At 40.0% G+C, this 17395-nt stretch overlaps 1 protein-coding gene across 1 annotated transcript in view; it reads left to right on the forward strand.

Annotated features, from left to right (window-relative positions):
- The window catches only part of PALS1 (protein associated with LIN7 1, MAGUK p55 family member), a 2503255-nt gene that overhangs the window by 1931986 nt on the left and 553874 nt on the right, over positions 1-17395 (forward strand). The window contains exon 15 of the mRNA XM_044074024.1: positions 6325-6342. Coding sequence (XP_043929959.1) covers positions 6325-6342 — 18 coding nt within the window. The remainder of the gene's footprint in view (positions 1-6324; positions 6343-17395) is intronic.

The following is a 17395-nucleotide window of genomic DNA, read 5'->3' on the forward strand; positions in this document are numbered from 1 at the left end:
AGGGACAGCCTTTCACCTTACCTACAGCCTGGCAGACAATAACAATGGATGCATCGGATTATGCCTGTGGAGCACATATGGCAGGAAAATGTATTCAGGGCACATGGCCCAAGGAACAAATGCATCTTCACATCAATCAAAAAGAGATGCTAGCTGTACAGAATACCCTGACAGCCTTCAAGGACCTAATACATCCAGGACAGCTATTAATAAAGACGGACAATACCACAGTTATGTGGTAAATAAACAAGCAAGGGGGCACACATTCCTACCCCCTATGCAGACAAGCCATGACTTTGTGGAACACAGCACTGACTTACTAGGTACATCTGCAAGCACAATTCCTGCCAGGAACAAAAAATACACCTTACAGACAAACTAAGCAGAAATCTCATGGATCCTCGCGAATGGAAGCTAAATCCACAAGTGTTCAACATGATAACAAGGGAATGGGGACGCCCAGACATAGATCTTTTTGCCTCCCCTCGCAATTGCCAAATACAGACATTTTGCACAAGGACTTATCACTCTCAAGCATGGAAAGTGGATGCTCTATCATTCAGCTGGAAAAACCTGACAGTCTATGCCTTCCCTCCAATGCCTCTTCTCACCAAGGTGCTTATAAAAGTCAGACAAGAGAGGCCAAAAATGATCCTGATTGCACCAGACTGGCCACGCCAGCACTGGTACCCAATCTTAAAGACTTTGTCCCAAGGCCTACCTTGGCCTCTGCCTCAAATCCCTCATCTTCTGACACAGCAAAACAATCAGATTCTGCACAGTCAACTCAGAACCTTAAACCTGGCAGCATAGCAGATAATGTAGCCACTCAGACTGCACCTCTCTCTAAAGCTGTTATGGATGTAATTTTGGAAGCCAGGAGGCCCAGCACTAGGAAATTTTATGCAGAAGAATGGAAGAGATTCTGTGCTTGGAACCACGACCCACTGGCCCCTAATATACCTCAGATTTTGCAATACCTGACTGAGATGTTGGACAAAAGCCTATCTTTTTCATCTATTAAAATCCATGCCTCTGCCAATTCAGCTCATTACAATACGGATCCTCCTATTTTTTCACATCCTCTACTACGACAGTACCTCAGAGGGGCAAAGAATATAAGACCCCCCTAGGAGAGCACCAGTACCTACTTGGGACCTCAATTTTGTTTTAGAAAAACTAACACTGCCTCCATTTGAACCAGCCAGCACAGCTGATCTAAAATTCTTGTCATGGAAAACTGCTCTGCTCCTAACAATAACTTCAGTAAGAAGAGTCTCAGAGTTACAGGCATTGATGGCTGTGGAACCTTTCCTCATTTTTCATCAGGACAGGGTTTCTCTTAGGACAAACCCAACATTCATGCCAAAAGTGGTCTCCAATGTGGCCTTAAACCAAACCATTCATTTGCCTATTTTCTACCCAAATCCCCAGAATAAAGGGGAAAGACTTCTGCACGCTTTGGATATACACAGGCAGCTACGATTTTACTTGGACAAAACAAAAGCTTTCAGAAAAACTGAGCAACTGTTAGTAGCATATGCTGCAGGATCACAAGGAAAGCCTATTACAAGGAAAGCCTATTACAAAGCAGACAATCTCCAAATGGATAGGACACTGCATCCGCTTCTGTTATGCACAACATGGCAAATCTGTGCCTAAGGGCATTAGGCCTCATTCTACCAGATCAGCAGCTACTTCAGCAGCTTTCCTCAGAGGGGTACCAACCAAAGACATATTAGAAGCTGCAACCTGGAGCTCAGTGCACACTTTTACCAAGCACTACCACCTACCTCTCTACTCCAAATCCAGAGCAGGCTTTACCACTGCAGTTCTGCAGGGCTTGTTAGCCTCGCCAAATCCAATGTAGACCCAGCCACCCAACCTCAGCTTTGGGATTCTACCCAAGTGTAATGACTGCAACCATAAATGTAGATGTTCGAGTGTATTCACTGTTGCAATCCAGGTTACCCACCCACCATCCCCCTCTTTGCTGGGACTATTCTGTACTTCTCAACTCTATACAACTTATGTGGTGTATTTGCTTGTAGATGAAGGAAATGTTTATAGTAATATATGCATGGTTGTTTGGCATATTTTTATCTTTTCAGCCTTCCTATCGGGGGGCACCTGACATCTGGGGCAAGAAAAACTTAAGAAAATGGCGTCGGTTGCAACTTTTATACCCCTGGCGCACTGACGTCAGGGAAGAGGCGACAGCAACAGACGCCGGACCAAGACTTTGGAACTCGGGCCGACTGCGGGGTCGCCTGCCAGCAGGATAACCCAAGTGTAATGACTGCAACAGTGAATACACTCTAACATCTACATTTATGGTAGGTACACAACTGTACTTTCTGTCTTGCCTACCCCAGATTTCATTTGCTGCCTCCATGGTCTGCAACATGTGTACAAGCTCCATTGTGTGTTTGTGTATCCTTTTTTCAATATTCAGTGCAAATTTTGCTTTGTCTGATAACCTTCCCTCTACCCTTTGTTAGTCTCACCACTATCCTCATGTGCCAAGTGCATGGCAGTGATGATGACAGTCGTGACAGTCTGGCTCAGGCTGTAGGATTCTAGATCTTTCCGTACCTGGATGATTTGTTCCTGACTGCCTCCATGAGGGCATTGTTAGTCAAGGAGCAGGACTCCTTACTCCAGCTATGCCTGCCCCTAAGAATCACCATGAACTACAAGAAATCCAGTCTACAACCAGTTTACATGTCTGAGTTCCTGGGATGCCGTTTAAATACAGTGTCTCAGATAGCAAGGCTTCCAGTACAGTGTGAGATTCCCTTTGTGCAGAAGCAAATTGCCTGCTTCGCTTCCATAAGTCTATGGCCTCCATTGTCTTCTGGCTTCTGGGTCATATGGCTGCATCAGTTTGCCTGGTTCCCTTGGTGAGTTACCAATGAGAATACTGCAGTGGTCATTAGTGACTTAGCAATCTTATTTAACCATGCCTTGAATTTTCCCACTGTCTTGACTAACATTTTGTTGGACTCTGATCAGATAGTGGCTGCCTGGTTTCCAGTGGGGGACCTTTTGTTCTTCCTCAACCTCAGCCTGCAGTTGCTACAGATGCCTCCCTTCTGGGGTGGGTGGACATGGGGGATTTCAGAGGGAAGACCATTCAGGAGACCTGGATGACTGTCTCTGCCAGTTTTTATAGTGTCTTTGAGATAAGGGCAGTCCTCCTAGCATTGTAGGCCTTTCAGGACCTTCTTGTCAAGGATGTCATCACAGTGTAAACAGGACAATATGTCTCTGGTTTGGTATTTGGACAAACAGGGGGGGAACTCTGTCGTACCCTCTTTGGAAGTTACGTTTGTGTCAATGGGTGATCTGTTCTCCGTGGTTTCTGATGGCAATGCACATCCCAGGAAAGTCCAACGTCTTAGCAGACAATTTAAGGAGGAACTTGCTTTTTCCTCATAAATGGTCCCTGAATCCCAAGGTAGAACCCTGGATTTTCCAGCATAGTGATATCCCTTACTGTGATCTGTTTGGCAGCCTGTCTAACATGAAGTGCTGCAGCTTTTACGTCCTGGTTCCACCTGTAGGACAGTCACTGAGGGACTTTCTTCTGTATGCTTGACCCTCAGGTCTCCTGTATGCCTATCCTTCTACTCCTTTATAATAGTTTCTTCAGAAAGCTACCTGTTGCAAAGCGACTGTGATTCTCATTGCTCCATTCTGGCCCTGACAAATTTGGTTCTTGTTCTGTGATCTCGTCTTCATTGCCCTCCTTGGGTCCTAGATTCCATACTGGATTTGATCTCTTACCCAACAGGAATTTCCCACCCAGTCTTGGTTTCTCCAATTCCTTTAGTAGTCAGAGATCCCAGTTTCTCTGACGGAACTGCCCATATTTCATCTTCCTGTCATAAACTTTCCTGCACAGAATGTTTGTTAATAAATGGAAAAGCTTCACAATTTGGACATCATATTATGGTTTTGATCCCTTATTAGCTCTGCTGGATTCCATTCTAAATTTTTGTGCTGACCTTTTTCATTGTGTGTTCAGCTATTAAATTCTATTTAAGTTCATCTGACATGTATTTCCAGTTTGCATATCGGCAGAGATAATACTCCAGTAGCTGCTCTAAAGATTTCTTCAGGCATTTGTTAGAGGTACCTTTTTATTACAACCTCCCATTTGGGATCCCTTTCCTTCCTGGGATTTCTCTTGCATGCTGCATGTTTTGTCTAGCCCTCCTTTTGAGCCTTCAGCTACTGTCTCCTTGAAGTATCTGTCTTGGAAGTCTATTTTATTGGTGGTTGTGACATCGGCTAGATGGGTTTCAGAGCTGCAGGCTTTATCCTTGGTGCCTCAGTATTTGATTTTCCATCAGGATAAGATTTCCCTTAGGACTGATCTATCCTTTGTTCCTTGAATCATCTCATCCATTTTTTTCTGATTTTCCAAAACTGTGTTAATAAAGGACAATATCTGCTACATTGTCTTGACATTCATAGACAGGTAAGATGCTGTCTAGATAGGACCAAAGCCTTCAGGAAATCGGGTTAATTTTTAGTCTCCTTTTCTCAGGCCCAGGTGGGCAAACTGGTGTCAGAAATAACACTGTCCAAGTACTTGTCTGATTGCATTTGCTTTGGATATACTTTGAGAGGAAAGCCTATACCTATGAAACCAAACAGGCATTCTCCTTCAGCCGTGTCTGCTACTGTGCCTGTTTTTCTCCAGAGCATTTATTGATATTTGTGCTGTGAGTGCCCACACTTTTGTGTGACTTTACAAACTGGATACAGAATGGAAGACTAGGGCTTTGTTTCTTTCCACTGTTCTGCAAAATGTTCTCTTTTAAGGCCTCCCTGGGATGATATGTGACTGGGAACTCTCTCCCATAGGTTCAAGCTGGCTGGAAAAGACAACGAATGGATATGAAACGTACATATGTGCTTACCATAACTATGTATTCATGTTCTCTCTTTCCGTCTGGTTCAACCATCCCTCCCTCTTATCCCTCTCCTGTAGGCTGTTTAATCCAGTGCAGCCAGTACCCAAGCTGTCAGTATTCATCATTTCATCTTGGGGTCCTTTGTTAATGCCCTGGAGTATTTATATCTTGCATGTTAGTCAAACATTATGACACACAGAAGACACTCCAGGTGCAGTTAACCATTGACATGACCTCTGTTCAAATCATAGCAAGTACAGGCCCCCAAATTTGACTCAAGATGCCCACTCCGCCTATCTGGACGTCTTTGAATCTGTCAAGATTCAACCCTTTACCCTGATCCTCGGCGACTTTAACTGCCTAACCATAGATTGGAAAAACTACTCATGCCAGTACACAAATGCCCAGAGATTCCTCAGTTGTATCAGTGCAAATACCTTGAAACAGCTAGTCGATACCCCCACAAGAGGTGATAATATCTTGGACTTGGTATTAACCAGCCTGAGTAACCACTGCAGCACCCCTACAGTATCATCCTTCCTGGTAGGATCCGACCATAAAGCAGTCACTTTCTAAGTCACAATCTCCCCTGACCCACCTCTAGTTAGGGTCAAACAAAAAAACTTCTCCAAAGCTGATTACAACCTCCTGAGGGATGGTATAAATAGCTTCACAACCCCCTCCCCCCTCTGGTGTAGATTTGGACATTGGTGCCAGTTCCTACAAAGTACTATACTAGCACTTTTATAGATGCATGGAATCAGGAATACCCAACAGGACAAAATTCAATAATAATAATAAGATTCTCCCACTGCTGCGGTGAACTGTCTAAGAAATGAAAGCAGAAAACCAACGACAGTGAGTTCACCTGAGCTGGCGTCCTTTAAAAATAGGTACAGGAACAAAAAATGTTTTTATATACCTTTTAGTGATTTTATATGGTTTTTGATATGCATTTAACAAGTATTATGTATTTATTCAATTTCAATTTTAATTTAAATTGCATTATTTACATAAGTTGTAAGAAACAAATACTTTGAAATGTTCTGACTATGAACTTTTTATTACATTTTTCAACAATATACCAGTGCAATAAGTGTTTTATAGAAACAATAATGGTTTGTCTTAGAATCACCTCAACAGCAATTTGTAACAATAAATGGCCAGCCTATCAGAACCTAAGACCAATTAACTAATGGTTTTACCAAGATGTATTTAAACTGAGGATGTGTATGTACAACAGATTCTGATGAAGTCTCCATATGGGAGATGAAAGCGCTTAATCTGTTGAATTTTTATTTTTATTTGGAATAAACTGATGCTTTGTAAATATTAACCTGGTGGCCTGGTGGACTTTTGGACTTTGGTTTAACAGAACTACTAGTTTTACGTTCTACAGAAGAGGAAAGCCTTTATTGTTACTGGAGAACAGCACCAATATTTTACTTTTTCCTGTTTGAGGTTGTGTGTTTTTTGGTTACCAGTTGCTGTGGTTGGCGCCTTTCCAGTACCGAGGATTCCTAACACTGTGGAGAGTAGTGGTTTACTTAGCAAATTAATTAAATTAATTCAAAGTTACTCACAAGTGAGTAACAATGGCACCGAAGCTTTAAATGACATCCCCTGTGCGCAGAGCTCACCTAGACCATCAGGGGAACGTAATTACGATACACCCGTAGGTGAGAAAGATACAGGAAATTCAGGGAACACTAACAATGAACACTTCCGGTCCAACTATGAGCATTGTGAGGGCACGAACGCTCGTAGAGTTAATGGAGGAACCACCAGGCAGAAGGAGAGCTTTGAACGAGAATACCCCATTGTGGACTTTAATAAATGGCTTGACAACTCTTTTGGAACATTTAAACCAAGGGAGGAGCAGACGCGAACCCACAACATCGGGTATAAGGACAAATGTAAGACTTTGAAACAGTATTTAACGAAATTCAAAAGTTTAGCTTTGGACAATTGGTATCTAAAGAAGTGTATAGACAATAAGATAGTACCTAAGGGACTTAGAATCAATAAGTTCCCTGATAATACAGTATTTAATTCTGATTTTTTTAAAACAATTGTGAATATTTTAAATGACTGTGGGCTGGCCATCCTTAGAGCAATGATAAAAAATAACGAAGAAGTTATGCTTGAATGTAAAAATGTTATAGATAAATTGAATGAGGAAATTAATGCTGATCTTTTATTTGCTGTTGTTGAATACAAGAATATGTATTTTAAGACCATGCACGACGTGGATAATGTGATTTCAAAGAGTCATTTCAGGAAGACACGAAAATTAGATAGGGACCTGAATGACTATAGGAATGGGAAAGCATATTTTTGTGACGACAGGAATTTTAGAAGGAATTTTCAAAATAGAGAGGGAAGTTATGATAAAGGAAAAGAAATGGAGTTTGGTGGGTACGAAGGTTACCATGAGGCATATAAACATACATACAACCAGCATGTTGACCAAAATACTAATAATGGGATCCCTTTAGAAGAGGAGGGACCGAGAAGGTCCGAAAGGATAAGGAATTTAGACCAACAACCGTCCTACGCAACAGTTATGAGCAACCATTATGTACCACCACAGAGGAGGGGGGGTGTCAGGGAGATACAATAAACATTTGTACTCCCAAGACCCACGAATGTTTAGAGGAAGTCTGTAAAAATGATAGAGAGAAATGTTGGGTCTAAGGTAGTTATTTCATCTAAAGACAATTTTTTTATTTACAATTATACGGATGTTGAGGTGAAACAAGAACATTTTAATTTGTTCACAAAAGGTTTTACATTTGTTCCAGTTAAAAAACCTGGAATTGATGAAATGTTATTAGATATTCGGTTATTTACCAGGAAATTGAATTTATTTCACATGTTTAAAGAAAGGAATACCAAATACAAAAAAACTACTCTCAAGAAAGCTAGTACTTTTAATCCCCCCCGTACAACAGGACATATTGAACTTTGAAAGATGTGTTATGGGTACCATAAGGGAAGGTTATAAAAACATTTACCTATAGTACACAATTTGACTAAGAGTGAAACTCACACCCTACAACAACTTAGGGATAATGTTAACCTGCGGATAATGAAACCCGACAAAGGTGGAGGGGTGGTGCTGATGGACACATGGGACTACACTAGGAGAATATGTGATATATTGGATAAAGATAGTAGGTATAGCCTAGTATCTAGAAATGAAGTGAACATTTCTTATAGAAAAATAGATATGATTTTAGAAGACAATTTACTACAAGGTCTCATTGACAACGAATTATATAATTTTTTAAGAGTACCAAAACCAGTTATCCCAGCAATATTTGGCATACCCAAGGTGCACAAGGACAAAGAAAGCCCACCCCTAAGACCAATAGTGTCGTCACAAGGTTCAAAGACACAACCACTGGCAATTTTTGTGGACTTCAAACTAAAAGAATTCTACAAGAAATTTCCACACATTTTAATAGATTCATGGGATTTTTTATCCAAAATTAGTGCTACCCCATATAGGGATGGTTTCACCTTTCTGACAGTGGATGTGAGAGATTTATTTTTAGTCATTCCACATCGAATAGGGTTAGAATGGTTTGAAAAAATGATAGTGGAGATGAAGATTTTGACACCTGATGACTTTAAGTTAGTAATGGAAAATATGGAGCTTGTACTGAAGTACAACTATATTTATTTTCAAGGAGACTTATACCATCAAAGAGACGGGGTGGCCATGGGATCAGCTTGTGCCCCTATTTATGCAAATATAATTGTTATTCTGGGAGAAACAATTTGTCTTCAGTTCTACTTTTTACAGATACATTGTGGGATATTATAGATTTTTGGATGATATTTTTATTTTATGGGATGGACCTGAAGATGAAATTAAAGAATTTATTATATATATTAATCAGAGTACAGAATTCCTTGAGTTTACCTATGACTTAGGTTTAGAAGAAATACACTATCTGGATGTGAAACTGACAAAAGATATACACTATCTGGATGTGAAACTGACAAAAGATAGAGTGAATAAAAAATTGAAATCCAGAATTTTCAGGAAGGAATGTTACTCGAACTCTTATTTACACTTCAAGAGTGACCATCCCTACCATTCAAAAATGAATATAATAAAAGGACAAATGATTAGAGTAGCCAGAATGACTTCTGACAAAATAGATCTAATGGAAGAAATGGAGACATTACACAATATGTTTAAGGAAAGGGGATACCCCGACTATATGATTGAGTCTAATAAAAAAGTTGTTTTAGATAAATTGGACACATTATACAAACCCTTACTAACGAATATAGGTATTATTGAAGTGGAAAATAGGCCTAGTACTAGAGAAAATAAAGAAGAAAAACTTCCTTTTTTGGTTTTGACACATTTTAATGGGATTGGATGGATAAAAAATGTATTAATGATGCATGGGGAATGTTTAACAAAATGCCTACTAGGACAGATGTCTTTCAACAACCACTTAGATATGCTTTTAGGAAAAATAGAAATTTGAAAAACATATTTGAAAAAAAGAAAAATGTTTTGAGTGGAGCATGTAGTAAATATGGTACTTTTAAATGTGGTAGGTGTGCACAATGTGTTTTTATGGCAGACACCAAAGAACTTGAACTTCCAAGTATTAATCAGAAATTAAATGGAAACAAATACTATAGTTGTTATACCAAAGGGGTGGTATACTTGTGCTATTGTAAGAAATGTTGGAAATATTACATAGGGAAAACTGAACGTAACTTAAGGGCAAGCATATATGAACATAATAGAGATATTACTAAAATGAACGACAACAATGCACTATTTAGACACACCCGTACATGTAGAGATGCAGATTTTAAATTTTGGATCTTGGAAGAGGTGGTTAAGCAAGAGAGAGGTGGGGACTGGGAAACCAAACTCGAATTTAGAGAGATGGTTTGGCAACTAAGGTTGGATGCATGTGGGAATTATGGATTAAATGACCACATATCCATTAACCCAGCCCTCAAGATTCTCGCTGATGACCCAAAGAGACACCAATAGATGGTTATGGTTTTGAGCCCCATGTAAACACACCCTGGTACAGTTTTATAGAATATGTACATATTTTAACATATTTTATTAACTTTATTGCATATTTTAGCATACAGTTTTACAATATAAAAATAGGTACAGGAACAAAAAATGCTTTTATATACCTTTTGGTGATTTTATATGGTTTTTGATATGCATTTAACAAGTATTATGTATTTATTCAATTTCAATTTTAATTTAAATTGCATTATTTACATAAGTTGTAAGAAACAAATACTTTGAAATATTCTGACTATGAACTTTTTATTACATTTTTCAACAATGTACCAGTGCAATAAGTGTTTTATAGAAACAATAATGGTTTGTCTTAGAATCATCTCAGCAGCAATTTGTAACAATAAATGGCCAGCCTATCAGAACCTAAGACCAATTAACTAATGGTTTTACCAAGATGTATTTAAACTGAGGATGTGTATGTACAACAGATTCTGATGAAGTCTCCATATGGGAGATGAAAGCGCTTAATCTGTTGAATTTTTATTTTTATTTGGAATAAACTGATGCTTTGTAAATATTAACCTGGTGGCCTGGTGGACTTTTGGACTTTGGTTTAACAGAACTACTGGTTTTACATTCTACAGAAGAGGAAAGCCTTTATTGTTACTGGAGAACAGCGCCAATATTTTACTTTTTCCTGTTTGAGGTTGTGTGTTTTTTGGCGTCCTTTAAAAGTGCAAAAGCGATGCAAATAAAGTCCAAGTACGAAAAATGTACTAAAATCTATATATCTGTTTAATATAAATAAAACAACAAAGCGAAATAAAAGTCCCTGGATACACACACGGTAAGCGCTTTCGATAAAATCTTCCTCAGATCGTAGCAAAAATGTGGGACTAATGTTCAGTTTAAGTAGTGTATCAATAATTAATCATCCAATCCACAAACGGAAAAAAAGTGTTTTGAACCAATCAGTCATAGGGCTGTTTCACCTAATTTGCATATACGAAGCCAAAGGCTTCCGCTCTTTGCCATCATGGTTTGAAATGCACATTCAAAATATGTAAATTAGGCGTATGGTATGCCCAATCCAAAATTCCAAAAATATAACGGCAGCCATTATCAAAGTTCTAAATGAATGGACTGGTGTAATACTGTTGCGACTGTTACATAAACCTAATAAGTATCCGTGAAATTCTTCCCATGGTGTAAACATCTCAAAAAGGCTGTATTGGTTAATAAAAATAAGCACAGTTGTTCAAAAAATCTTACAAATTGATCATCCAATCCAGAGACGAAAAAAGGCAGTTTTAACCAATCAGTCTTGTAATTGCATCACCTAATTTGCATATACGAAATCATTGAGTTCTACTCTTTGCCATCATAGCTTTAAAAGTGCTGTTTCAACATAAAATGTAATTTGGGCATGAAATATGTCCAAACTAACATCCCGAGAATCTAACAGCAGCCGATGTTGATGAAGTTATTCCCATGGTATGAATATCTCAATTTGGCTAATTTGTATATACGAAGTCATAGACTTCCGTTCTTTGCCATCATAGCTTAAGAATGCAGATTCAACGTAAGATGTAAATAGGATATAGAATATGTCCAATCTGAAGTCCCACAAATGTAGCAACAGCCAATATCAGACTTCTTAACAAGCGCTCTATTATGATGTCAGTTGTATATACCTGGCAAAGATTCTTGAAATTATTCCCATAATAAGGATCTCAGTAAGAATGTATGAATTAGTCAAAACAAATATGGTTGTTCCAAGTATCCATAATCACAATGCTCCCCACATCAATAAGGGAGGGGTGGCTTATCAAGCATGGGCAGCCAATCCCTATCCCAAAAACACAAATTCCGCCAATCAAACCAAGTACAAACCAGTCAGTATACGTGCCTAAAAATTTTATCCAATTAGAAAATGCTGGACTTATACTAGACATTAGGTTAACTGAAAAGTTCATATGCAACAAGATACTTAAATCTAAAATCTTGTTGACACTCATGTCCTGAAGTATAAGAATCTCCACCCAGTTTGGGTTTGTGAAGGGCCGATCTTGTCTCCTGAACCTGATTCACTTCTTTGAATCAGTCTGCAGAGCCATGGACAAGGGTAAGGTGGTCCACACAGCCTATCTAGACCTTGCCAAGGCCTTTGACACCATCCCCCTCTCTGGAATCATAGATAAACTTACTAAGTTGGGCATTAATCCCTATGTCACCCAATGGGTTGCTAAATGGCTTACTGATAGAACCCACACTGTAAAAGTAGCCGACTCCAAATCCAGCTTCAGACAAGTGACAAGTGGAGTACCTCAGGGTTCAGTCCTGGGGCCGCTCTTGTTTGGCATCTACTTCTCTGAAGTACAGGTCAACACTAAGGGACTCTGGCTAACAAAGTTTGCAGATGACTGCAAACTGGGAGCCATTATTGAATCCCCAAATGATGTGGGTACTCTACAAAAGGGCCTTACAGAAACAGATGCTTGGTGCCAGAGCCATGGGCTCAAGCTCAATGCCAAGAAATGTATTGTTATCCCCTTTGGGAAAAAACATGTATCCATGAATTACCATATAGGTGACAGTACACTAAACACAGAAAGTGTGATAAGGGACTTAGGGACACAGGTGGACAGTGGTCTCACCTTCGATAACCACATCGCCACAACAGTCAGGAAATCCTTCTATGTGGCACACTTCATCACGAAGGGCTTTTCATCCAGAAAAAAGGAGGTCATTGTCCCACTGTACTCATCCCTCATTAGACCCATTATAGAATACAACGCCCCATTTGGTATGTACCTCTCAAGACATCTGCAACAACTGGAAAGGCCTCAGAAATACCTCACTAAAAGAATCACAGGCCTAAAGCAGATGGCCTACGCTGACCGCCTTAAAACACTCCAGCTATACTCTGTCGCATATCGTCTACTCAGAGGCGATCTCTGCTTAACGTACAAGGCCATGTCAAACCCAGAGCTGTTGGACATGCTACACTTAAAGAAATCCCAATCCCTCAGAGCTACACACTCCAGGGATCTAAACCTTGTCATCACAATAAACAAAACATGCTGGAGGGATAGGTTCCTGACCCAGAGACTCCCCAGATTCTGGAATAGATTGCCCATACATGTAAAGCAGAGTGCCTCTTTGGACCTCTTCAAGAGGAACCTTGACGATTGGATGGGAGAAAGGAAATTCACCCCAGGGATCACATCAGTCGCCCTGCTAGACAGGGGTCCAGGAAAGTAAATAATGTGGGAAGAAATAGCCAGGGAATTGTTATGGCTAGGCTTGTATAGGCCCTAGGGCTGATAGCCTAGTACCAACCTATGAACAAGGGAACCACAGAACACCATTAACCAATCTGTATTATCCATATGTAAAAATAACCTATCATTGTTGCTTCCTAGATCTTTGCGGTCAACCAAAAACTTTATAGGAAATGCAAATAAATGAAAATGAGTTAGGACACATCAATGGTAGTTCTCAGTATAAGTCATTGGTTTAGGTATGTTCTTTCTTTATAGTCTGCCTTTTAAGTTTTAATACTGGTTTTAAGGGAATATTACTGTTCAAGCCTGGAGGCTGATCAGCTCTCAAATTAATTATCCATTTTGTTTCTCTTAATTCAGTCATAGTCTCAATAACAGGACAAAATTATCCTCCACAAGGAAGAGTAAACCTGTCTGGTGGACATCTGCAATAAATAAACTATATAACAGGAAAAAATTGCTGTCCAGGACCAAGAAAGGAGCAGGTGGCCAATTGGAGGCCATCTCTCCTTAGCTTGAACAAGCAAATAAGAGCAATAATGAAATCCTCTAAAGCCAGCTTGGAGTCTAAATTGTCCACATCTGCTAGAAACAATCATAAGGCCTTCTTCACATATGTCTGCAATCTCAAAGGAAGCACCCAGATCTGTTCAGAACTGGTGGTCAAGGACACCACATACACAAATGCTGTAGATGTAGTCAACCTACTGGCAGGCTGATTCAGTGAAAACTTCACCCCTGTGTCCCCCTATCAGTAAATTAGGACATCCCCAGTACCTGCCCCCTCCCCTTATCTCTAGGGTAACAGGTCATCACTACCTCTCAAAGGCAAAATAATACAGCCTCCATGGGACCCGATAGCATCCTAGATTGCATCCTACATGAACTCTGGCATGAACGTGCAGTACCATTAGACACCCTATTCAACCAAAGCCTGAAAACCAGTTTTGTCCCAGGCGAGTGGAAGACAGCCACTGTCATCCCTTTACACAAAGGTAGAGTGTCCATTGATCCATGAAATCATAGACCCATCAGCGTAACTAGCCTGATCTGCAAAGTCATGGAGTGGATTATCATGGAGGGGTTGGGAGGGTGGCGTAATGGTCAAGTTGTTTGCTTTACAAATACAAGGTGCAGGGTTTGAGTCTCACAAGGGATAATTGGCTAGGCTTAAAATGGCTCGCAAGGACAGTTAGCTTAGTACTGATCTATGAACCTATGGACCTCATTAACAGGGACATTGGCACCTTTCAAACACGTGTCCTACACAGTTTGGCTTTGTCAAGGGGAGGGTCATGTCTGTTAAATCTGGTCGACTACTTTGAGACGGTCATCAAAGCCATGGATGAGGGGAAGACTGTGCACACTGCCTACCTTGACCTGGCCCAGGCCTTCGACACTATTCCTCTCTCAAACGGAATAGATAAACTCTCTCAACTAGGCATCAATCCATATGGTACCAGATGCGTAGCAAACTGGCTCACTGATGGAACCCACCTAATCAAAATAGCGGAAGCCACCTCAAGCAGTAGACCCGTAATGAGCGGCATACTCCAGAAACATGGCATCAAGCTGAATGCTAAACAAATGCAGCATCATCCCCTTTGGGGAGAGTGACGTCCCCACATGTTATCACATTAATAACATCCTAAGCATGCAGTCGTGAGGGATTTGAGCACCCAGGTTGATAGTATCCTGACTTTTGACCAGCATGGTGGTTCCGTTTTACGGAAAGCTTTCTACATGTCCCCCCTCATAAGTATGTGCATCTCATTCAGGAACAAAGAGGTCATAACATCCCTGTATTCTTTCCTTATAAGGCCAATTATTGAGTACAATGCCCCCTTTGTCTTGTACCTCGCAAAGCACATGCAGCAGCTGGAGAGACCACAGAGGTTCCTCACCAGGAGAATCCAGGGCCTCAAACATCTACCCTATACAGATGGGCTAAAAGCCCTGTCCCTCTACTCTGTTTTATACAGACTCCTCAGAGATGACCTCTGTCTGGCATATAGAGCAATCTCAGACCCCACCTTGATGGGACTGCTGCATATCCGCAAGTCAAGCTGCACTCGAGTAACTCGCACACGTGACCTTAACCAGGTCTGTGACATTAATAGGACTCGTTGGCAGGACAGATCTGTGTCCCGGAGACTCCCCGTCTGTGTGATAATCTCCCGCTCCATGTCAAGCAGAGTACCTCATTATCCCTTTTTAAGTGCAACCTGGATAACTGGATAGGAAACAGAAAATACACCCCCAGGATTCCATCTGTGTCCCTGCTGGACAGGGGCTTTGCATGCTGACTTGTCTAAACATGGGCTAAACTCTTGGCTAGGCTTATAAGGTCATCAGGACCAACAGCCTAGTAACTTCCTATGATCCTGTATTTGATATTGGTGGGAGTGGCAAACTCAGTGTCAGATAGATAGGAGAGAGCAGGGTGTTATTGGTTGAGGAGGTGAAGTTACAAGGCTAAAGTCTTTTGGATTGGCCGACCTTGAATCCGAGTCAGATCTGATAACCCATGGGTTGAACTGGACGAAAACAGATGAGTCTATCATGGTAATTATGTAACTTACATTTTCCTGGTATTCTGTGAACTTGCTGGATATGACAGAATATTTCTTTAGGAGACTGCAGGCACATCTTATGGTCTTGGAAGGCTTTTTTTCAGGCCATTTGTGACGCTGTATAGTTAAGCATAGCATTAATAGACCAGTCTATATTTCTAATTACCCAAGCAGCTTTATTGCTGATTGCAGTAAAACAATTATATGAGGATGGAAAGTCTACTAGCCCCCAAACTTGAGGCATGTTAATGGTGCTAATGAAAAATTGATGTAAAATTGTAAGTGTCAGGTGTTCAACAAGTAGCACAATCACCTTTGTTGCTGGAAGATCAGAAAGCTGCGAGTTCTAATCCCACACCAGGTGTTTAGATTAATTCTGAAAAACACTTCAGTACAGCATTAGTGGGATGTTGCAGTACTAAGTGTCCAGTCCTTCGGATGATATGGTAATCTGAGATCCCATCTTCTTGAGTGCGTGGTTTCTGAGGTGGATGTAAAATATCCCATGGCACCTCTCAGAAGAGAGTAGGAGTCTTTATTTAACACAACATAAAACATTTATATATTTACAGGGTCATATATATATCTATTTCAATTTTTTTTTTTTTTTTTACTATTTATCATTTTTCTTGTAATATCCTCATTATTGTTCTTCTATAATTGATACACACTCCTTTTTCCACAACCATAACTTAATTTTTGATAATATATCTGCCAAAATTCACTTCCATTAAACAAAATTTCATTCAGTCTTTCATTCCATGTAACCCACGGTACATAAAATAAATTCTTAGCTACTCTTCTCACGTATTCTTTCTTCTTGCTTTTATAATTTCTATAATCTTGCCTGTATTGTTTGTCATTAATATCCTCAAAATTTTTCATCACACAGCTTCTTTCACAGTTTCAGTACTCTTGTTGCATTTCAAAAAACATGCTGTGTAGTCTCTTCCTCCCCACCAAATAAGCCACTCTTTCAACTTTATTTTTATATATGGCATCTTCCACTTTACTGGTAACTTATTACCAGTCTCCATAGGAAATCCTGGCACCCTACTGTTTTAGGTACACTTTTTCTTTACTTTAATGGCCTCAACCACTTCTATTAAAATTTCCGATGGATTTACGTAATATTGTTTTATCACATTATATTATACCTCATCGTTCTGTCTTTCCCTGTGTCATCAGTTCTTATTTTCTATGTTAGTATTTCTTCTTGATAATTTTTAACTTGCATATTCTTATTCTCATCTTCCAGAACATTTTGTACTTGTGTTTAAACATTCTCACTGTTACGTTCCCATTCTCTTCCTTTACCCACTTTTATACTCTATACAAGCTTAAAGCAGCAGGAATAAACAACTGGATTTAGTAACCCCAGTAGCCCTTAATCTTCGCTGTTATACAACACACCTGTTTTCACTGGGTTTGCTCTTGAACTTTTTCATGGCTGCAGATCTATACGCCCTCCACAAGACACATTTCATTTTTTATAAATCCATCCCATGCTATCATAACTACTTAATTTTCCAACATTTTATCCCTACCAGAGCTATTTCATTCATTGAAAAATACAGCCCCTCCCCC

The sequence above is a fragment of the Protopterus annectens genome, chromosome 6.part0 (genome assembly GCF_019279795.1).
Source record: "Protopterus annectens isolate FY-2018-M chromosome 6.part0, PAN1.0, whole genome shotgun sequence".
Lineage (NCBI taxonomy): Eukaryota > Metazoa > Chordata > Ceratodontiformes > Protopteridae > Protopterus > Protopterus annectens.